Source organism: Carassius gibelio, chromosome B1 (assembly GCF_023724105.1).
Source record: "Carassius gibelio isolate Cgi1373 ecotype wild population from Czech Republic chromosome B1, carGib1.2-hapl.c, whole genome shotgun sequence".
In the NCBI taxonomy this organism is placed as follows: Eukaryota; Metazoa; Chordata; class Actinopteri; order Cypriniformes; family Cyprinidae; genus Carassius; species Carassius gibelio.
Window position 1 is genome coordinate 2,978,054 of NC_068396.1, and position 22,633 is coordinate 3,000,686.

General features: G+C 35.6%; 3 protein-coding genes across 6 annotated transcripts in view; 1 reads left to right on the top strand and 2 right to left on the bottom strand.

Moving 5' to 3' along the window:
• The window catches only part of LOC127949162 (chloride intracellular channel protein 4-like), a 10,491-nt gene extending 3,778 nt beyond the window's left edge, over window positions 1–6,713 (bottom strand). Inside the window, exon 1 of one of the 2 annotated variants that reach the window (XM_052546134.1) lies at window positions 4,685–6,713. In XM_052546134.1, coding sequence (XP_052402094.1) covers window positions 4,685–6,460 — 1,776 coding nt within the window. In that variant the 5' untranslated portion in view covers window positions 6,461–6,713. Of the gene's footprint in view, window positions 1–1,394; window positions 1,635–4,684 lie in introns of those variants that run through there. The other variant, XM_052546135.1, reaches the window with a different exon arrangement.
• Window positions 6,714–7,241: 528 nt separating this feature from the next.
• On the top strand, window positions 7,242–17,782 carry LOC127949163 (calcipressin-1-like). Of its 2 annotated transcripts, none has more exons than XM_052546136.1 (4): window positions 7,242–7,641; window positions 13,966–14,139; window positions 14,890–15,049; window positions 15,817–17,782. In XM_052546136.1, the coding sequence occupies exons 1-4, from the start codon at window positions 7,522–7,524 to the stop codon at window positions 15,984–15,986; spliced, it is 624 nt and encodes a 207-aa protein (XP_052402096.1). In that variant the 5' UTR covers window positions 7,242–7,521; the 3' UTR covers window positions 15,987–17,782. The 2 variants fall into 2 exon arrangements, with proteins under 2 accessions (XP_052402096.1, XP_052402097.1); XM_052546137.1 differs by lacking the exon at window positions 7,242–7,641 and adding an exon at window positions 13,007–13,270.
• A 1,106-nt stretch (window positions 17,783–18,888) lies between these two features.
• Window positions 18,889–22,236, bottom strand: LOC127948485 (small integral membrane protein 11). 2 transcript variants are annotated; one of them, XM_052544940.1, is made up of 3 exons: window positions 22,070–22,236; window positions 19,183–19,413; window positions 18,889–19,032 (listed from the first exon to the last, which is right to left on the bottom strand). In XM_052544940.1, exons 1-2 carry the CDS (start codon window positions 22,082–22,084, stop codon window positions 19,225–19,227), a joined length of 204 nt encoding a protein of 67 aa, XP_052400900.1. In that variant the 5' UTR covers window positions 22,085–22,236; the 3' UTR covers window positions 18,889–19,032; window positions 19,183–19,224. The 2 variants fall into 2 exon arrangements, with proteins under 2 accessions (XP_052400900.1, XP_052400899.1); XM_052544939.1 differs by having other exon boundaries at window positions 18,889–19,413.
• Between the last annotated feature and the right edge of the window lie 397 nt (window positions 22,237–22,633).

Here is a 22,633-nt window from a genome sequence, read left to right on the forward strand (position 1 = left end):
TAAAGTAATTACTTTATGTGATTATCGACTCAATGATTTACACTTAGAATACTTCAGAATCCAAACAAGCTTCTTTATCGTATTGTTACACATCAGTTAAAAGACGAAAAAAGGTTCATCAGGCAAAGAAAAAAAATTATTTACTCTTCCTCCACTTTTTCCCTAACAGCTTCTTTCTTTTGTTAAGCACAAAATAATATATTGTGAATAATGTTGGTAACTAAACACATAACGGTAGCCATTGACTTCTATAGTATTTGTTACTTCTATAGTATCTTTAGTATATATAGCAAAGTATTTTTTTATAGTATAACTATGAATGGCTACCATCAAATGTTTGGTTGCCAACATTCTTCAAAATATCTTCTTCTGTTGATAGTAGCTTTTGTCTTAATTAGTGTTTTTTTCATACTATGGAAGTCAATGGCTACCATCAACAGTTATAGGTTACGAACATTCTTTAAAATATTGTCTTTTGTTGACGGTAGCCATTGACTTCCAGAGTATTTTTCCATTCGACAGAAGTCAATAGCTACCATCACCTGCTTGGTTACCAATATTTTTCAACATACCTTCTTTTGGTGACATAACAACCATAGTAAGTCAATGGCTACCGCCAACCATTTGGTTGCCAAGATTCTTCAAAATATTTTCTTTTTTTGATGGAAGCCATTGACTTCTATAGTAATTTTTCCCCTCTCCATACTATGGAAATCAATGCTACTGTCAACTGTTTGGATACCAATATTTCAGAAATTATCTTCTTTTGTTGATGTTAGATTTGGACTTAATCAGTATTTTTTTTCCATACTATGGAAGTAAAAGGCTATACTGACAACTGCTAAGTTATGAATATTGTTCAAAATACCATATTTTGTTGATAGTAGACATTGACTTCCAAAGTATTTTTTCCATACCAATGAAATCACCTGCTTTGCAACCAATATGTTTGAACATCTTCTTTTGGTGATATAACATCTATAGTAAGTCAATGGCTACCGCCAACCATTTGGTTGCCAAGATTCTTTGAAATGTCTTCTTTTGTTGATGAAGCCTTAATATTTTCCCCCATGGCTACCATCAAGTTTTTATTTACCTACATTCTTTTAAACTATCTTCTTTTGTGTTAAACATCTGAAGAAACTCATATATTTGCAAGAACACAATTCTGAGTAAATGATTGAACCTCATCCGATATGAAAAACCATTAAGGAGCAAAATAAGCTTAGAGCGACAAACATCACAAGATGTTTGCTCAGAGCACAGTAGTTAGGAAAACTTCCCACAATGTTTGAGACTTTGAGACAATAGTAAATATTGCAGTTTCCTATTCAAATGCAAAAAAATATATAAAAATCAAAGTTCTTCAAAGGTTGGGCGTGAGAACATCTTACCTTCACAAACAGCTCAATGCTAGGAAAGCCCAGTTTTTTAGCTGCCACGTCAAACCAAGCCATCGTGAAATATGGCTGCATGGCTCAAAACTCAAATCCGCTCTCTCTGCGTGTTTAAAAATGTATTTTGCTTGGTTCTTTGTGCATCCAGAATGACAAGAGTCTGTCTTCATCTTCTGTGGGTGGGAAAAACGCTCAAATGTGACGAGACACTGAGACGTTTGTTCATTGTTATCAGCAATAGAGACGCCGTTCATGAGACGTGTTATGAAAGCATTTTACAGATCAACACTGTAAAAATGTTCTTTATGATGATGGGAGTCTCTATTATGATTTTCAGTGCTATAAAGTATATGCATTACCATATGAAGAGTACTTGCAGTATCTCTGGATTGATTTATTGCTGTGCTACTGTATTTATGAGTCTGATTTCTACCTGAAGATAAGAAATCAGACCAACATAACACCAACAGAGGGCAGAGCTTCATTTTTAAGGGCTACTGCTAATAATCAGGCTTTGTGCTCATGTCAAAGTATGTGTCAGTTTATAAAAAAAAAAAAAAAAGAAATAAAGTTCAGATTATAAAACCTGATTTAATAAGCCACATTTGAATATAAGCATACCTGTAACGGCACAGTAATTACATTATAATAATTCAATTGTAGCATTAACTTCACCAGTGTGGAAATAAACGCCAGCCTAGAAACCACACAGCATCACTATGGTTGAGTTTTGCACATTCAGGAATTATATTACACAAACTGATGCTTGTTTTGATTGGTTAGTGATCTGTAATGTTAGAGTGAGATCGTGGGAGTTCAAGCGCACACAAAGGCCATCTTTGTTACGGGACTCGCTCTGCAGAAACACACGGGTGGGATTTAAGTGAATTTTTACCAGGCTTAACGTCCCGCTGGTCAGCCTCCTTCATTCAACAAGAATTTGGCTGACGTGAGAGCTTTGTCCTGAATGCTTCAAACAATTAAAAATAAAATAAATAAATAAAACTATTGCTGTTTTGCTTGATTAAGAACAACAAAGTTTAACAAACAAAATAAAATACATTTAAAATAAAATATAAAATAAAAACAAATATTAAAAATAATTATAATTTATTTAATTAATTATTTATTATTATTTAAAATATTATGTACTATTAATATTATTACATAATTTATTAAAAAATAATAAATAAAACAAACTACTATTGATGTAGATCGGCTGGTTAAGGACAAAGTTTAACAAATAAATAAAAATTAAAATAAAATACTATACTATAAAATATAAGTTTGCTGTAGGTTTGCTTATTGGAGCACCAAAGCCTAACAAATAAAATAAAATGCATTTTAATGCATTTAAATAAAATAAAATGCAAATAAAATAAAAAATAATACATAAAAATTATTTAAGTAACTAAAGACAAAACTGCTAAATAACTGCTATTGCTGTAGTGTAGGAAACAAAAAACAACAAAACAATTTCAATAAATATACAAATCTCTTACAGTAGTTTTGCTTAATTAAGAGCCATGAAGAAATGAAGTAGAAATAAATAAATACATGAATCGACATATAAAATAAATAAAAATAAAAATAAATAAAACCATCTAATGTTGTAGTTTTAAATAGAAAAAAATTTACACCTGAATACCAGAGCCAAACTATTTTTATCTATAACATTTTAGTATGTTTTATTGCATAATCTTTGGTAAACTTCAGTCTACATAACAGTTGAACAAGTTTGATTAATATTATTGATGAAGAACCACACTCATATTTAAATGTAAATAAATAAATACATGTCTAGACACTTCTATTTGGACTATAATGTTGCATAATCTTTGATAAAGACGTCAAGGCAATAGAAGTTAATTGCAAAAGTGCGACCTAAAGCCAGTTCTTTTCTAATGTTTGTTGATAGGACACTTTATATGGTAGTTTCTATTGGAGCGTTCTAGAATTAAGAAAGAAACACCGCCGTGGGTTGTGTTCAGTTTTATTTTTAGCTCACCAATCAATCCATCAGCTCAACAACAGCCGAGAATAATCTCAATTTACTAAGTGCATTATATCAGCAGCAGCCCACCACAACATGACTTCAGACTTAGGCTTGAACCTTAAGATATACTGTTTATATCAAATCAACCACTGTTTCCAACAGAGTTTAAGCTGTTGCAGTTTCTTGTCAGATCAGTGTTGAATAATAATCTTGCTTTTAAGGCCAGTTAAAGTGCATTGGCTACCAGTATAAGGTATATTTTATTTGTTAATGCACCTGCAACAATAAGCAGCTAAACCGACTTGTTCCAGTAACACTGGCCTGGACTGGGAATTACAGTCTGGTTTTCTAGAAGCAGGTTGACAGACCAGTTGACCAGTAGAGCAAAGACACTAATGCAATTAGGGTTAGTGATAGTAAGACCATCTGCTGAGCAGAAGGACATGCTGTCATTGTAGGAAACTGTACAAGGCCTGATCATTGTCATCCCTAAAATAAGACTCTGTCTGCGTTTCTATTCATATCTGAATTGTGTTTGCCTTTTGACAGTTTATATGTATGTTAAATGTACCACAGTGATCAGTTCCCACCAACATTTTATAATATTTATTTACTATATAGGCCTACTATTATAGTATTGATATTTTTATTAATTAAGATTTTCATTTTATTTAATTTCCTTTGAATTATTTTTATTATTCATAATCTTTTATTTTTAAAATGATAAATTATTAATTGGCAGTTAACTAATAATTGTTATTTTATTTCAATTATCAGTTGGTTTTTAGTTAACAATAACAAAAGGGTACAGTCTTTAAAAACAGTAAAAATGTGTACATTTTAATACAATCTAAAATAAAGTTTTTTTTTTTAAGTAAATATATGTTAAATGTATTTTATTTCAGCATCATTACTCCAGTCTTCAGTGTCACATGATCTTCAGAAATCATGGAAATATTCTGATTTGCTGCTCAAGATACATTTCTAATTATTATTATTGTGTTACAAACATTTAACTGCTCCATATTTTTGTGCAAACTGTGATACATTTGATTTTTCAGGATTCTTTGATGAATGGAATGTTCAAAAGTAGCATTTGTTTGAACACTTTTGTAACATTATAAATATCTACTCTTACTCATGCATCCTTATAAATAAAAGCATTAACTTTTCACTGACTCCAAACTTTTGAACTCAGGGTTATGTAACAACCTTCCTTAAAACTAACTTCTAATACACCTATATACAGATGCATGTAGACCACCATCTGGCTATTAACAGTAGTAGGTACCTTCACATAGAGGGAGATCTGCAGGTCATGGGGATTGCCCTCCTGTTGAGCTGGATTCTCCATCTTTGTCGTATTTTCCGGGGTTTTTTCCTCTCTCTGTTGAACTACAGCAGCTGGAAGCCCAGGGCATCCATTGGACATATTGACCTCTTGAACCTTGGCCTTGATGTTCACCTCCCCTTCACTGCTCCCGCTCACGCCTCTGACCCGACTGCAGAGGGGCTTCGCCGGCTCTTGGAAATGGGCATCTGAGCCCTCGCTGGCCTTCATCCAGGCAGGTATGGTGATTTTACGCCCTGCCTGGGCTTTCCTCCTGGGCTCATCTTCAATGACAGCCTTGAGCTCTTCTAGCCAGTTCCCCGCCCCCTCCTCTACAGGTGCTGCCACTTCTTGTCTTGGCTGTTCCTTTGCATCTCCACCTCCCTCTGCGACCTCTGGTTTGCTATTGCCCAGCTGTTCCTGCTTCTTCCCCACCCCCTCCTCTACAACCTCTGGTTCATCAAGTGGCTGTTCCGCCTTTCTACAGCTTCCCTCCTCCATGAGAAGCTCCTCCTCCTTGACCCGCTCTTCTGTAATCTCTACAACTCTTTGAGCATCATCTTGAATCTTTTCGACGCCTTCTACCTCTTTATCAGCTCCTCTTGTCTCCTCAGCTCCATTGACAATAGGAGATTCGGTATCTCCAACTATGTTTTCACATTTCTCCAGTTTGGTGTCAATCCACTCTAGTCTTTCATACTCTTGGCCGATGCTTTCCTCCAACTGATCTGAATTCTGGACTATCTCTTCTATGGTTCCACCAGTCATATCAGTTGATAGTTGCTCTGTTGCAGACCTTTCTTCTGGTGTATTGTAAGTGGTCTTTTCATCACTACTTGTGTCGAAGGCATCGTTGTGCACTGTCTCTCCAGCTGCTATACAGTCCTCCAATAAAAGCACTTCGGTTGTAGACTGTTCCTCGCTAGCATTATCAAATGTCACACTTTCTTCCTCTTCCCCAAGACTCTGGAAGTCTTCTATCGATTCTCCTTCACTGTTAGAAACCATCCGTGGCTCTTTGTCTACATTGTTTTTTACAACCTCATTATCCACTCTTTCTACCTCTTCGTGCTCCTCTTCTTGTAAAAGTCTGTCGCTCTCCACTTGCTGAATTTGCTCGTCTCTGTACTTGTTTTTTATTTTCTCGAGGAGGCTACAGGTGAACTCTCTTACCTCAGACAGGAGCAGCTCCTGATGTTTCTTGTCCTCCGTCTGCCGTTCGCTCAAGGTTTGCATCTGTGCTTCGTCGTTTTCCATTTCGTCTTCATACAGCGTTGCCAACTTGTGATCTGCGCGGTCCTTGTCCAGTTCTTTCAATGCTCCTCTGAGCTCTTCAGCTTTGTTTCGAAGATCTGGAGCTTGTGTTTGTGTTGAAGCTGGCAGTTCATCTGTAACGTTCAGCTCAGGCGTTGTTAGTTTGATGGCTATGTTCACTTCTTTTTGCAGAACCACGGTTTCTTGGCTAACTTGGTCATCTACACCTTCCATATTATCCTCTTCCTCTGTTTTATGAATGATCACGTCTGTTGAGGGCATTGCGTTGCTTTCTCCACCATCATCATCTCCAATGTTGATATCCTCGTCCACCTCTTCGGCCAGTTCAACCTCATCTTCCTCCTCTTCCTCCAGTCCAGTCCTCCGATCCTCCATCTCCACGCACGACCCTACAGGACTGTGGATGACAGCGCCGTTAGAAATATCCATGTTGAAACTCATATCGTTTTTGGCCTGGGCCATACTTGAGAATTAGAAGAGTGTTTAGAGACTGTGTAGACCTTGTAGAACTAGCACACCAAAGCTCTTCTGTCAACTCCTGCAGTCTATGTTCTGTAAAGGTAACTAGGACTTACTCTCTCTCCCCCTCTTTGTCCTCTGGAGGATTATGGTACATTTCGCATTCTGATCCCCACATGACTTGCCTGCCCTCTCAAATCCGCTCCAATGGGAGCCTGGTCAGCTCAAGATGATCGGTTTAAGGGCAGGGCAGGTATTTAATGTAGTGAATTGGAAGTCAACATCTTGTTTACTACCTTAGAAAAATCAGGAAAAAAAATATTTCAAAATATTGTGTTGTGCTTCAAAGAATACACTTATTTACATGTTTATTTGTTTACAAATAATGTGCAATTAAGTGTCCAAAAACATACCATTTAGTTTGCAAATAAGTATAGTATTTTTATATTATATTCTATATAATTAGTTCCCTTTTTAAAAGTTTGCTAAAGTGAGCTTCCATTTCACATGTAGATGTACAATGTTTTTGGCCAAAAAGAGCTTTATCGTGTGCATTACAAATCTGACCATAAGAGGGCACTCACAGACCACTTAACTGTGATAATCTCTGCATTAATCACATTTATAATACAAGCACTCTACATTTTACACAAACCTAACCATGTTGTCCGGCGACTGCTGCTTTTTTATGTTACATTTTTAAAAATCTGTATCATTTTCACAATGAATACTTGCATCAACCAATGCAACGGTGCTCGTGCGTAAGCGGAAACCATGACGTCATATCAGCTGTTTCGGCCCCCAGTGCAGGTTGTCGCAAGTATAGACGTCATTTTCGTTTCAGAAATACATCACGGGTTAGCTAGCAACACTATGCGGGACATTTCATGTGCACTAGCTTTGCACGAACACTAGCGTGTGTCAGCTTGAGGGTTAGGAGACGCTGTTTTTGCGGAAGGTAGAAAGCAGAGCATGACGCCATGAGCTGAGCGCCCTAACGGTTGAGATCAGAGGCACCGCAGTTGAGATCAAAGGCACCGAACGCCGCGGTTACATTTGTTGCCATGCAGCAGTCAGAGAGCGGCGGAGGGGCGGCGACTTCTGAAGTCCAGCTCAACGACCAGCCCAACGCGCTCATCGCGTGTAAAGTGCCAGAAGAGGTTTTTAATGAGCAGCAGTTAAAGGTAGGCGTGCACTCGCTCTGCTTTTACCCAGATTTTCACCCGCTATACCGCAGCAGTCAAACCCCATTTCGCGGAAGTCAGCAATCGCAATGGAGTAAGGCTTGTGGGCCTTAAGCATTGCACCATCAAAAATCTTTCCATTAGTGTCATGGTAATAGCATTTTTTAATGCACATTGTTTTCTTGGTTGCATATGCAGCACAATAATATAATGTTTTGGACAGTTTACTTTGGGAATGTGATTTATTTTACTAAAATGCACCATGAAGTGCTGTGATACTATACCCTGTTCTCTTGGACTTTGTACTATGGTATTTTGGAAACACATTTTATTTTTTATCTTTTTGGACAGTCCCACAGTAATTTTTTTTATATTTTTATGGTGCACACCTGTAATCTACATTGATTTTGAACAAATCAATGTCCTGCAGATAAACGCTGAAAAGCTTTAGGTTTCAAAGCAGGCATCACAAGTGTATTTGTAAGCATGCATCATGTGTTTAATAGAAAATGCATTATGATTTCACTAATCTTGGTAAAATTTGTAAACCTTGCTCCCTCACAACACTTATCCGCCTCAAAACTTAACAAACCAAACCTACTGTGCCACTGTATGAGCCACACAGAATTCATTTTATGAATCTGCATTAGATGTATAATGTTTCTAAAAGGGATAACAAGAAATTACCTAAAATAATAATTCACTCTAAAATTAAAAGATGTAGATGAGTTTGTTTCTTCATCAGATTTGGAAAAATGTAGCATTGCGTCAGTGTCTCATCAATGGATGCTCTGCAGTGAATGGGTGCCGTCAGAATGAGAGTCCAAACAGTGTTCTGGTCTGAATCAGGAGAGAAATCTGCACGGATCAAGCACCGTCTACAAGCCAAAAACAACTCTAAACAAATATGTGGCTGGATTTTATAAGAAACAACAGGAGATATAACTTTTAAAGGGTTAGTTCAGCCGAGAATGAAAATCTGTCCATCTTCTACTCACCCTCGAAGCATCCTAGAAGCATGTGACTTTCTTCTTTCATGATAATCCAGTCGAAGTTGTATAAAAAATAGTCCTTGCTCTTCCAAGCCTTTCAATGAGGGCAAGCGAGTGTTTGTTTAACTGGAGAAAGTGTTATTTTAGCCAGAAGCAATGGTTTGAAGTTAAAAATGTCTTAATAATGGATTTGTTTATTACAAACACGCAGCTTTTGTTAATTGCCGGACTGGAGTGGTGTGGATTACTTGTGTTTTTATCAGCTTGTTTTGACGGCACCCATTCATTGTAGAATAAGTAATGTAATGCTAAAGTTCTCTTCGGCCCGACCTTCACCTGTTATTGGAAAACTGAGACATATTTAGGTCTATAGCACCAATGATTATCGATTGAAGTGTAATACTAAGTTTGAGCAGAAGCAATCCTGATGCTTGACTCAAAATCTCAGTTTGTGCTTTTCTTAGTCGTGTGACTCTTAACCTCACACAGTCCTTTTTCCATCTTCTCCCTCATTTTCCATTCTAATAATATGACTATGACCCGTTGGGATCTCTGTTTGGTGAGGCTGTTTGAAGCTTCCACAAAGCCATGGCTTATTTTAGCTCCACACCTGCTTTACTGCTACAAAAGGACGTCCAGTGAGGAACCAGACTCCTCGAAATATCCTTGACCTCAGCTGCTCTCATGGAAAAGAAGAGCATTTGTTGCATTGCACTTTTTGAGGTCAAAGGTCGCTCGCTCGCTGTCCTAGCTGATATTTATCTCTTGAAGCCACTTATGAAACATTAGTTTTTCTCTGCCATGCATGAATTTCATCCCTGTATTGTTTGAAATCAGGCTTATTATGTAATATTGCTATTTCCAAAGAGGTCTATTTTTAGCAGGAACTTGGATTAAGTGTAGAATTTGAAACTATCCCATAAAAACAATGGAGAATGTGTTCATGAAGAAGGCCAGGTGTCTGTCAGGCTTACTAAATTATAAATAACCAAGTTGTGCTTTTCCATAAGACAGAGCACTGCACAAATCTGATGTAACGGTTAATTATGGCATTATTAAATATCTCTAATACTGTTTAAAAATGAATTATTGTTCTCTATGAAGTTCAGGTGACTAAATTGTGATGCATTTAAATTAGGTAATGAATTGATTAAATAGAAACTTTTTTCCCTTAAAAAAGGGATAGTTTATTCAATATTGTTATTCCAAACTCGTATGAATTTTTCTATTCATCATAGCACAAAAGAAGGACAAAAAAAAGATAAAGCGTGAAATTATTATTATTATAATTATAATTTTTTTTTTAGGTGGAAACCATGAATCTTTTTATTTTTCAGGATTCACAAACGAATAGAAAGTTTAAAAGAATAGCGTGCATTTAAATAGAAATCTTTTCTAACATTATAAATGTGTTTAACGTCGCCTTTAAACAATTCAGTGCATCCTTGCTTTAAAAAAAAAAGAAAAATCTTACTGACCTCCCATGTGCTATGGTTAAGTATTAGACATGTCAGGTCACTTTATTCCTCACACTTTTATCTCTCTGTCACCTTTCATATCAGAAACTGTGTGTTTGAAGTAATTTTGAAGCTAATGCAAATTTGACTGTATTTCTGCCACAGGGCAGATGACATGAAATACTGCTGAAGTGGATGCATTAGAAGTGAACAGCATGTAGCTACAGTACACACAATGTATTTACTCCTTTATTAAAGTAAATACAGGATAACGGAGGGTTTACATTAATGGCGGAGGGAGGAGAGACGTGAGCACAAGTAATTAAAAATGCTCCAACTACTTTAAAAGATGGAAGCTGGCTTTGACCTGAGCATCACCTGGAGATGACTGTGTCACGCACAATTAAATATTCAGGGGGTAGATATGGGATAATGAAGCCTCGTGAAGCCTCATTTCCTCTGACGGTTTCGGGGAAAGATTCAGAGTTTGTGAGTGTCTCGAAAACAGCGCCATCTGGTGGTTCATAAAAATATATATCAGCCAAAAGCCTGTAAGATAAGCTACGTTGAACGAGGAATCTACCCCGTATTCCACAGATTGATTCAAGTTATGTCACAATTAAAAGCCTAACAGAGTGTGTGTGTGTCTGTTGAATTTCTATAATGATCAAGGAACAAGGAACTTTGGTCTTAAAACATGATGCAACTACAGAAGAGTCAAGTTTTAAAAAGGAAAAATATGGTCATTTTTGAGCGAGATGCTAACGGTCTAATCAGATTCAATGATCTATGCTAAGCTAAGCTAAAAGTGCTACCGCCAGACCCGGACCAACTGTAGGGGAGTTGGAATATGAGCTTACATCCAAAAAAGTGGAGTGTTGCTTTAAATCCCTGCTGTCAAATGTCAGTATAGATCTAATGTAGATATTATGTAAATGGCTCACATGTTCCATCTTCATGCTCTTCTGTGCAGCTGGATATAAATATCATTTGAGGGCTTATGTGTACCACAGCTCACATATCAGCACAACTATCCGCTGTCTCACCTCCACTGCTCTTTGCATAACACCCATCTACTGTCTGCTTCCTTTTGCATTTTTTCCATCAGCTTATTTCGGTTTCATATTTCCATTTTTCCATTGAGTCAGAGATGCGCCGTCCTTCCACAGCAACCACACAAACCGCTGATCGGTGTAATATTTAGACACAGGTTACTGTCTAACCATGGAGTCTGAACCATCAACACTTTCACACACACTAACAAGAGTGTGTTCACAGCAGTCAGCTTGATTTCTGTTGCTGTTTGCTGTAAATGTTTCCCACGGTCATAGAAAACAGAGACAAAGCAGGGAGGTTTCAAATTGTATTTGAATATTGCACAAAACAAATGTTGTTCAGAATCTGTACCAGTGACAGTCAGTTTAGTTTAATCAACCAGTTAATACAATTAATCATTAGCAAATGAATGAGTATGAAAAAGTGTTAATATATGTAGTCTACTTGAACTACCAAAATCCTTTTTAACCAAAATGCACTAATAACCAGCACAAAAGTGGTTCAGGATAACACGCATGACACAAAAATAATGAAAAATACAGTAACTAAATAACAAAAAAGTTAAACACAAAACACCTTAATGTACATCACTGATAAGAAAAAGAATCCGAAGCATTCAAATAATGTAAAAATAAAATAATGGGATTTTTGCGAATGTCCTTTTACTGTAAATTATATTGTAATTCCCATGCAAAAAAACCATAAATTTCTCAGTATTTTTCACTGTATATCATGATCTATGGTACAATTACTTAAAGTTAACTAATTAAGTTATTAACCATTGTTTAGCAGTTTCTAAATATGTTTTTTGCTGTTTTTCACTATGATGTTTTAGTAATTCACTTGGGAAAAACATTTATTTATTTTTTTACCATTTTCTGAAAATGTCCTTTTACTGTTTTTTTCACTGTAAATTAAATAGCAAAACCAATTGCATTATTTTACAGTAAAATATGACATAATACAATCTTAAACTATTTACAGATTTTCGCCATATATGATAGTTTAGTTAACAAGGTTTTTAACATTTTTAACCATATTTTTTATCATTTTCTGCAAATGTACTCTCACTGTTTTTCTCTAGCAAAACCCACAAATGTGCATTATTTCACAGTAAAAGTACATATAATAAGATGTTATTTTTTTGAGTGTACTTTTTTGTAAGTTAAATGGTAAAAAAAAACTTTTTCACGGTTTTTATTTTATTTTTTTTTACAGTAAAATTACATATGCAATGTTAAACCATTTATATTTTTTCCACTGTATATGTAAGTTTACTTAGTTAACCAATTAACAAGTTTTTACCATATGTGGGAATGTTCTTTTACTTTATATAGAAATTCACTTACATAAGTCATACATTTGACAATATATTACAGTAAAATTACAAATAACCAGTTTTTCACCATATATGTGAAGCGTACTTAATAGGGTTAAACCATTACCAGCATTTTCGTAGTGCTTTTCTGTAAAAGTTACAAACTGCTCTTGCTCTATAGGTAGTCTGATTATTATCAAATCGTTTTAATGTCAGGTGTAGTTCCTGCTTTTATGGCAGGAAGTAACAGGTAAAACTTTGTGTGTTAGCAAAGTCACATTGTCCAATAATGGTAAGAAATGCTGTTTGAAAGTGTTTAAATGACAGATGGAGCTCCTAAGATTGCCAAGGCCTTGTGGAAACATGTTGAAGGGAGCGATGAGGATGTTGGACTGTGGCACACAGCTGAATGATGTCATGAGTTTCCAGTTCCTCATTAGGATTAGTCAGCAATGAAGAGAGACCGAGAGAGAGAGAGGGAAATGAAGGGAGAGGCTGAAGGTTAGGAAGGTAAAGAGAGAGAGAGAGAGAGAGAGAGAGAAAGGGGCGGGGCTCAACAGCTCTACTATAAGCAGCAGCAGATAAACCTGCACGTAAAGCCGTGACCTCGCAGCACTGCTGACCGCACGCTAGAAACTTCTGCTTGCACGTTCCTTGGAGGAGTTGCATGCAATTTCCACAGGCTTCATTACAGTCTCTTAGTCTTCTGAAACTGAATTATGCATCTCAAGACTACAAAGTGCAATAACTTCTGCCTGGTTGCTACTACGGTGGAGCATGAGATATTCAGTCGGCCACAGATTCGGGTAATTTTCATTTGGATGCATTTCTCTTTCAGGTTCTGGAGCTAATTTACATTCAGCTAATCATTGCATCTTTTTTTGTCGTTGTTGTTGTTTTTACATTTGGTCTTCCATTAGCTTAAAGGTTTGGCTTCTTTCATTACTCTAATGCAAAAACTAATCTGCTCCTGTTGGTCTGCTGATCTTGAGTTCTTACTTCTCCTGAGTTTAATGGACTGTTTGCTCTAGAGACTATATGAAACGAAAGCATTAGAGGATTGAAGCTTGAAACCGAATGCTTTGTCTACATGATTTATTGAGCTGATTTCTATTTTTGAGTTTCTGGTCAGTAGGATATATTTTTGGAAGGAACTGTATGGGAACTTTCAGCAGGGATGCATTGCATTGATCAAAGGTGACAGGAAAGGCATTTCTAATGTTACAAAAGATTTCAAAAAGACTTTTCTATTCATCAAAGTATCACAAAAAAATAAAATGCATCACCGTTTCCACAAAAAACATGAAGCATTGTATGTTTTACTTCATTAATTAAACTCAATCAGAATTAATTTCTGTCTTAATTGTTTATTAAAACCAAGAAATGAACGCTCCTTACATTAAATGATTGCAGGCAAGTGTGTTGCATTTAATTTCATGATTCGTTTGTTTTCCTTCAGTCCAGTTATTTGACGTTTTTCCTTATTTTGCATCATCCTCAGGAGCAGTTTGAAGCTTTGTTCCGTGCATTTGATCCCAGCACATCATTCCAGTTCTTCAAAAGCTTCAGACGGGTTCGGATCAACTTCACCGATGCGTTGGCGGCAGCCGAGGCCCGAGTCAAACTCCATAAGAGTGACTTCAATGGAAAGGAGATGCGTCTGTATTTCGCTCAGGTAATTAACCAGAACAGAGAAATAATACATGGTTCTCCACGGTGCTCTGAAGACCAGCATGGTCCTTTTTGTTTAGTGATGAGAGGAATTGATTCATTATATTGTATTTATTTTGTATTATATTGTTTATGGATACATAAAGAAATGTTTCATCCAAGATGTAGATGAGTACATGTGACATTACTTGACTTGCTCATCAAAGGATGCTCTGCAGTGAATGGGTGCCGTCAGAATGAGAGCTGTTAAAAACATCACAATAATCCACAAGTAATCATCGCCAATGCAGTCCATCAGTTAACATCTTGTGAAGACAAAAGCTGAGTGTTTGTGTAAAAAAATAAATAAATAATTCAATCAAAATATTTTTAACAATGTTTTGATTCCGGCAATGAGTCGTGTATCTTTGCTTTTGGCTTCACAAGATGGTAACTGGAGTTGTGTAGATTACTTGTGGATGTTTTTATCAGCTGTTTAGACTCTCATTCTGACGGCACCCATTCACTGCAGAGCATCCATTGGTGAGACACGGATGCAATGCTACATTTCTCCAAACCTGATGAAGAAACTCATCTACATCTCGTATGACCAGAGAACATTTAAAGCTATTTTTTTGTGAATGCATGAATTATTAAAATGCACATCTTGAGTGCATGGTCAGTCGCTTTGTATAAATGCATTCAAAATGTAAACACAAATTTGCCTCTTTCTGATTTGCTTGTTTCCACCATTTTTTCCTCTTCTCCCGTCCAGTCAGTGCTTATCGGCAGTACTCGTCTTGAGCCTCCTAAACCAGAGAAGCAGTTCCTCATCTCTCCTCCAGCGTCGCCCCCTGTAGGCTGGGCGCAGTCACTGGACGCTAAGCCTGGCATCAACTTTGACCTGCTGTGTGCTGTGTCTAAACTAGGACCAGGTATAACCCATTTACCTCATTTCAGTGGTATACCTTGAGACTAAAAACTTTTTGAGAGCTGAACTATATATATATCAACAACATATGCTGTGTATAGAGTCAGTATTTTTTATTTTTTTGAAGACGTGAATATTTTTACTTGGCAAAGATGCATTCAATTGATCAGAAGTGACTTTAAAGAAATTTACACTGACAATTTTTTTTTTATAATTAAGATGTTTTAATGTTATTGAAAGAAGTATCTTCTGCTCAACAAGGCTATGTTTAATTGATCAAAAAATACAGTAAAAATAGTGAAATATTATTGCAGTTTAAAACTGCTGTTTTCTATGTGAATCTGTGTTAAACTGTAATTTATTTCTGTGATGCACAGCTGTATTTTCAGCATCATTCCTCCAGTCTTCAGTGTCACATGATCTTCAGAAATCATTCTGATATAATGATTTGCTGCTCAAGAAACATTTCTGATTATCAATGTTGAAAACTGGTGTGATGCACAATATTTCTTTGGAAACTGTGATGCATTATATTTTTTCCAGGATTCACAGATGAATAGAATGGAAAACAAAAATAGCATTCATTTGAAATCAAAATCTTTTGTAACCATATAGATGGCTTTACTGTCACCTCTGATCCTTTTTAACCCAAAAAATCCTGAAAAAAAAGCATTACCGTTTCCGTTTTAATAAATGCATTGTGTATTCTGTATCAATACAATATTAGTTAGTGGAATAATTGATGTTTGCAATGTTTTCATGTACTTTTAGGAGAACAATATGAGATCCACAGTGGAACCACCAACACACCCAGTGTGATCGTACACGTTTGTGAGGACGACGAAGACAGTGAAGACGAGACCGCAGAGGGTGGCAAACGTGCGCGACCCAAGATCATCCAGACCCGCCGTCCAGACAACGTCCCATCCGTCAACCAGTGAGCGGCTAATTCTGGGCCGTTTCGTCTTCGCCACCAACACTGGAATAACTAGGAAGCATGCGGTCATGCAGTTCATCATCCTCACCACCGGGGAGGCTGGCGAGCATCAGATCCTCTTCCTAGTTAGCGAGGGAGTCGACCATCCTCACATCTCGACGTTTCATTTCTAAACATCCATCTCTGATGGAGTCAGGGACTTTTGAGGACTTGGGAGAGTTTCTCTCATCTTACGAATGTCATTATTTGCTTGACGTCACAACTGTGTATTTTAATAATCCGAGAGAAAAGCGTTGGTAAAATCTTGAAGGGGTTTTCGCGTTGCACAAACAAACTGAACATCGTGTCTGGTGTGTGTGTATCGTTCGGGGCCACTAACATGTACTCATCGTCATTATCATGTATCGTTTAGTCAGTTAAGCACTCGTACAGTCTTTGAAAGTCATTATTATCGTTGCTGAAGTTCTTCACGAGCTCCTCCAAGTATTATGCACTTTAAAAATAGAGCCTTATAATGTGGTTAACTGACAACAACATCAAGTACTTGTCTTTGTAAATCGAGCGCAACCGTGAACGCTGACTTTTCCCGCCTTGGAAACGCAAGTGATTTCCCGCTCATTTTCTCCACGTAACACCAGATTTGATTTCATACAGAAATATATTTGAAAATTGGATAAAAAAAGACACTTGTACTAAATTGTGTGCTTGTATTATAAAATTAAATGTTGGCTGTAAATAAATGTTAAAATAGAACAAAAGTATTGACAATATTTGAAAAATTCTAAATGATACATTAAATGTTACATTTAGATTTTGAAAAAAAATTAATATAATTTTCTTCTACAGTGTACTCAACCCTCTTATTTTATTTAGAATTTTAAAAGAAAACCGACAAATTTAAATAGTTGGCTGTATGAATACATAAAATAAATTCATTTAAAACATATTGATTATACATCGAACAGATTTGGTTCAAAATCAGTTTTTACTCAGAAACAAACAATTACAAAGAATCCACAAGTAACTAAATTAAATTGAATTTCTAAGAAGAAAGAAACAAAATAGTATTTATTTTTAACTTTAGAATATTTTATTTTTTCTTACAAAATGTACTCAGAATATTTACAGCTTTAAAAAGTATTTTACAGTTACATAATTGGCTATATTTATAAACTTGAAAAGACTGACTATAAATAATTGGCTGCATGCATCAAAAAAAAGTTAATAAGTATGATTAAAAAGAATTGGTGTCATTTCACCTAGTAAATTTAACAGCCACTACACTTAACCCTTTATATTAAACATTACAATTTGAAGTAGAAAATCTAAACTAAAATAGTGATTTGCGGTGCATTATGGGAGTGAGCAATCACTTTTAACCTGTTTTGTTATGATTCACATTTCCATATTAACAGCGACTTTTTCAGATGAATGAAACCGAATGATTTAAAAGATAAAACGAACCCTCAGAAGCACATATGATCTAAAAAGCCTGTGATTTCTGTGGCAGACGTTCACTGCTGCGCTCTGTGACTTGTTCAATGAACCGCTCTGTTGTGCTCTACTGTCTTTGGAGATGTTGTCCTCTTTTCCATTACTGTAGGAGACGCTCTACTGTCAACCAGTGATTTTAAGCAACCGTAACATATTGTGTATATTTGATGTATTTGAATGTAGCCAACATCTTAAAAAAAAAAACTTGAGGATTTCTATCAACAACAAAATCGTATTCGTTATGTAGTGAAATCTCGAGGGAGGAAGCATTAACCTACCTTTAATAAAACTATCTTGACCAAAGAACTGACTCGAGTGTTTATTCATGTTGTTTGAACCAGTCTTTGACTGACAGAAGATGAGAACTCATTTCATCGCTCAGTCGTTGGCTGTTGCTCATTTTCTGCGTGATAATGCAGGATCAGCAGCTTAAGAATGATCTGCTTCATAATTAAAATTGATTTCAGATGACGTCAGGACAGCAAAATACATCAGGCAATGATGCTTTAAACTTTCTAGAGTTTCTTCTAAATGTGCTCGTGTGTTCTTGAAAACTGAAATACTCTTATAATTCAAGAGCACAATGTATCTGTTATTTCACCCAAGAGCAAAAAAAAAAAAAATATATATATATATAGTATAATGCATAAATATTTTTGCATCATGATCCAGTACAAAAATCTAAATTATTATGCATTATGGTTAAGTATAATTATAGTTAAAACATATTATTAAAGGTTAATTTAAATACCATCTATAATCTATACATATAGAAATTATTTTAACTAACAATAGTTAGGAAATGTTATATATAAAATAGTGCTGTCATACAATTGCATACAAAATAAAAGTTTTTGTTTGCATAATGTACAGTATGTGTGTGTTCTTTGTATATTATGTATACATAAACACACATTATATATTTAGATATATTTACATGTCTATATATTCATGCAATATATATTATAAATACATTTATTATAAACAACCATTTTTTAAATGTGTACATGCATGAATGTGTATTTGTTTATACATATAAATATATAAATCTTTTGGTGGGGATTCATTTTTTCGAATTTGTTCACATTTTATATATTTTTCATAAACTGAGATTTTTTTGGTAATTAGGTTTTATAGCAGGTTTTTTTTTTTAGGTATTGTTTAACAGGTCGATGTAACCTTGTGTTCAGATTTCATTTCTGTAGCTCACAGTTGCTTCAAACAGCAAGAGGATCTGTACAGCGCCACCTGCTGGTTATCCACAAAACTGTGTAATGCCAGTAAAATAATACATGCTTAAAAATCGTATGAAGTCTTTTATACCTGGTTTATTATACACTATTGGTTCATTTGGGTCTGATTCATGAATACCACAATTCTGAACTATTTAAATTATGAACACACAGCATAACTGGATATAAAAACATGTTTATTTACAAGCTTCAGAGAGAATAAATAAAAACGGTGTATAAAAAGCAAGACTTGTGCAGCAGTCCATGTTGCCGAGGCTTTTGCTTCAACATCTGAATCCAAACGTCACAAACACCGCATTTACCCTAAAAGGAGCGACGTATCATGGGGGATACAAATATAAGAGTCAAGTTTTAAAAATAAATCAGGAAATTGTATTGGATGCAAAAAGTTAGTGATGTCTCTTTTTGTTTAACCCTTTTTAGAGTTAAACACACTGTCATTGCTCTGCTCACGTTCTGTCAATCACACGTTTATTCCCCTGCTTTCTCCACACGTCAGTCGTCCTTCTTGTTATCGATGAGCTCCTGCGTTTGCAGAGCGAGTTTCCTCTTCATCTCCATCTCCTGTTTCAGAGCAGCTTCTGCTTTCTTACTCTGGTAGATCTTGGCTCCAGCAAACGCCAAACACAACACGAGCGTCTTCAGTGCCAGGATGTACAGCAGCAGCGGCACATTATCCAGAGCCTGACACACACAGTCACACACACCGTTACAATACAACACACACATCGTATCATTGCCAGACATTATTGTTGTGACTGTAAAATCATCATAACTGAATATGCAATCAAACTAAAAAACAAAAAACACATTGTTACGACTAAAATCATAACTGAATATGCAATCACACTAAAAACAATAAAAACACGTTATTGTTGACTGTAAAATCAAAACTGAATATGCAATTACACACACAAAAAAACATGTTATTGTTACGACTGTAAAATCATCATAACTGAATATGAAATCACAAAACAAACAGACTTTATTGTTATGACGGTAAAATCATCATAACTGAATAAGAAATCACATTAAACAAATCAGATGTCATTGTTATGACTGTAAAATCATCATAACTGAATATGCAATCACACTAAAAAACAAAAAAAAACATGGTTATGACTGTAAAATCATAACTGAATATGCAATCACACACAAAAAAAACTGACATTATTGTTATACTGTAAAATCATCATAACTCAATATGCAATCACACTAAAAACAATAAAAACACGTTATTGTTGACTGTAAAATCAAAACTGAATATGCAATTACACACAAAAAAACTGACATTATTGTTAGACTGTAAAATCATCATAACTCAATATGCAATCACTATAAAAAAAACAGATTTTATTGTTCAACTGTGAATTCATAACTGAATATGCAATCACACTTAAAAAAAATAACAAAAAAAACCCAGACTGTTACATTGTTTTCTAGGGGTGCACCGATATATATCGGCCGATGATTAATGCGCATCTCGTCAGTAAAGCCAAAAAATGAGAATATATATATATATATATTTTTTTTTTCTAATTTTATTTGTATTATCTTGTTATTTTAGTATATAGAATAAAGGTAAGACTCAAGTAATACACCACTGGTAACTGTAAAGGGTCTACTTTTTTGTGTGCACTCACAATATCATCAAAACTATGTGCTTTTGTAAATTAAAGAAAACAAACATGATGCGCTTTCTGCCATCTCGTCTTGAACAGGATCGCTTCACAGACCCAAACTCAGTGAACACATGCCACACATACATGATAAATATATCTATAGAAAGCATTAAATTAAAGCGGCGGTAGGGAACTTTTGACGCTCTAGCGGTTAATAAACAGAACTGCTTGCGTCTTGCGGAAGAACATAGTAGCCGGAACTACTTCTCTCTGTTTATGTCTATGAAGAATCACAAAGGTACTGGGTTACTCCGCCGCGGTATCCCCGAAGCAATCTAAAATAGTCCGAATATAAACACTTATTATAGGTGCACCCTAGTGATTCAGGACAAGCTAAAGACACGGTTTGGAAAATGGATTCATGGTGTACTCGCTTATTATATACATTTTTCTACATTTTGAACACAAACAAGGTTACGGACCGCAGCTCTGATTGGTTATTTTTTACCGGGAGCGATGGAGTTTCTGCAAATAGCAATAGGACACTGGGAGGAGCCAGAGGAGCTTGATTTATACACAGATTATCTGTCTCATATTCTACTGTCAGGACATAATGACAGGTTTAATAAATATGTAAAAAATATTTTTTTACAAAAGTTCCCTACAGCACCTTTAATACTTAAATAAAAAAAAAAATCTAAAACTCTTTCATTTTAATGATAAACCATAAAGACGCACTTCTTTCTAAAGGCGCATCTAATGATTAGATGTCGAGTCAGGATCGGAAACGGCATCCTTGTGACACAGACTTCAAATATCTCCTTTCTGTTTTCCCTTGATACATTTGTTGTAAATACTTTCGCGGCAAGCTTAAGCCTATTGTGTGTATTTGAACGCAGAACTGTTCAGCTGCTGATGGCATGCACCATACTGCTTTAGTGTCTGCACGTGACACTAAACACCGTCGGGTCACTCTTGACATTTTGCTCGTGTGGCAGTGGGTGAAATTCCCCCCCCCCCATAAAAGTGAAACTCAGCCTAAGCTATATATATATATGTATTATTACTATTATTGTCACTCACAGAAAGGACCTTCCTTCCCTCATGTCCAGCACATTTTTATGTTTATCTAGAAGGTTCTACTGGGCTGATAGTGTTTCTGCATGACAAGAGCAGCTGCTCACACACACACACACACACACACACACTATATCACTGTAGATTAATCCAGTGACTGGTGCACATTATAATTCAGTGCTACTCATTCAAACAAACAAACAAACAAACCAAAAAACACTAAAGTACTTTGGATTGTAAGGCATATACCATTATAATGTTTTGAACACAATAATCACATTCCAGAATGTTTACTGTGGCAGTAAGTTATTAGACAATGACCATAGTTTTACCATGGTTTTCTTGTCCATTCCATCATATAAATGGCATCATGGTAGAAAAGAAACACTGGTTTATAATACCATATATAACCAGACACACACACACACGCACGCACGCACATAAATAAACACAAACACTGAAGAGTACGCAAAGAATACCATGGTAGCACTACAATAACACTACTGCTATAGTAAATGTCCAAAAACATGGTTTTACCATGGTGTTTTTGTTAATGTAGCGTCTGACGAAGTAACGATACTATCAGCAAGAAAAGGCTGACACATTATTATTATTATGATCAAATATAGTAATGTTCTTACCTTCCAGTTGATCATGATGATGTTTTATTCGGTTGAACAAGAGTAAATCTGTCCGACTCTAGACTCTTCTTCTACTTCAGATGATTTGATTGGCGGCTGACATTAAACTCAACTCGAGCTGTTTCTACTTATTCGTCTCATGGGTCAGTAATGTCCTCTGGGGGCGTGGCGAGAACACACGAACCGAATTAACGGCTAGAGCGGAAACCAGTTTGAATCTGAAGTAGGCGGAGCGTAGTGGTCCGGAAGTTGTTTCAAATTGGTCTGCATCAAAGACAATCACATAATCATAGATATATATTACATAATATTTATTATGTCTATAGTGACCATGTTTAATTCTCTATGAAAACGGGTCTCGTTGTGATAAATAAAATTTTCTAATATATATATATATATATATATATATATATATATATATATATATATATATATATATATATATATATATATATATATATGATCTTAACAATTGTAATTAATAGATTATTACTTTTATAATATATTGTTATTTCTAAGATCAGTTAGATAAACATAAATCTCGAGATCTGAATGCGGCTCAGT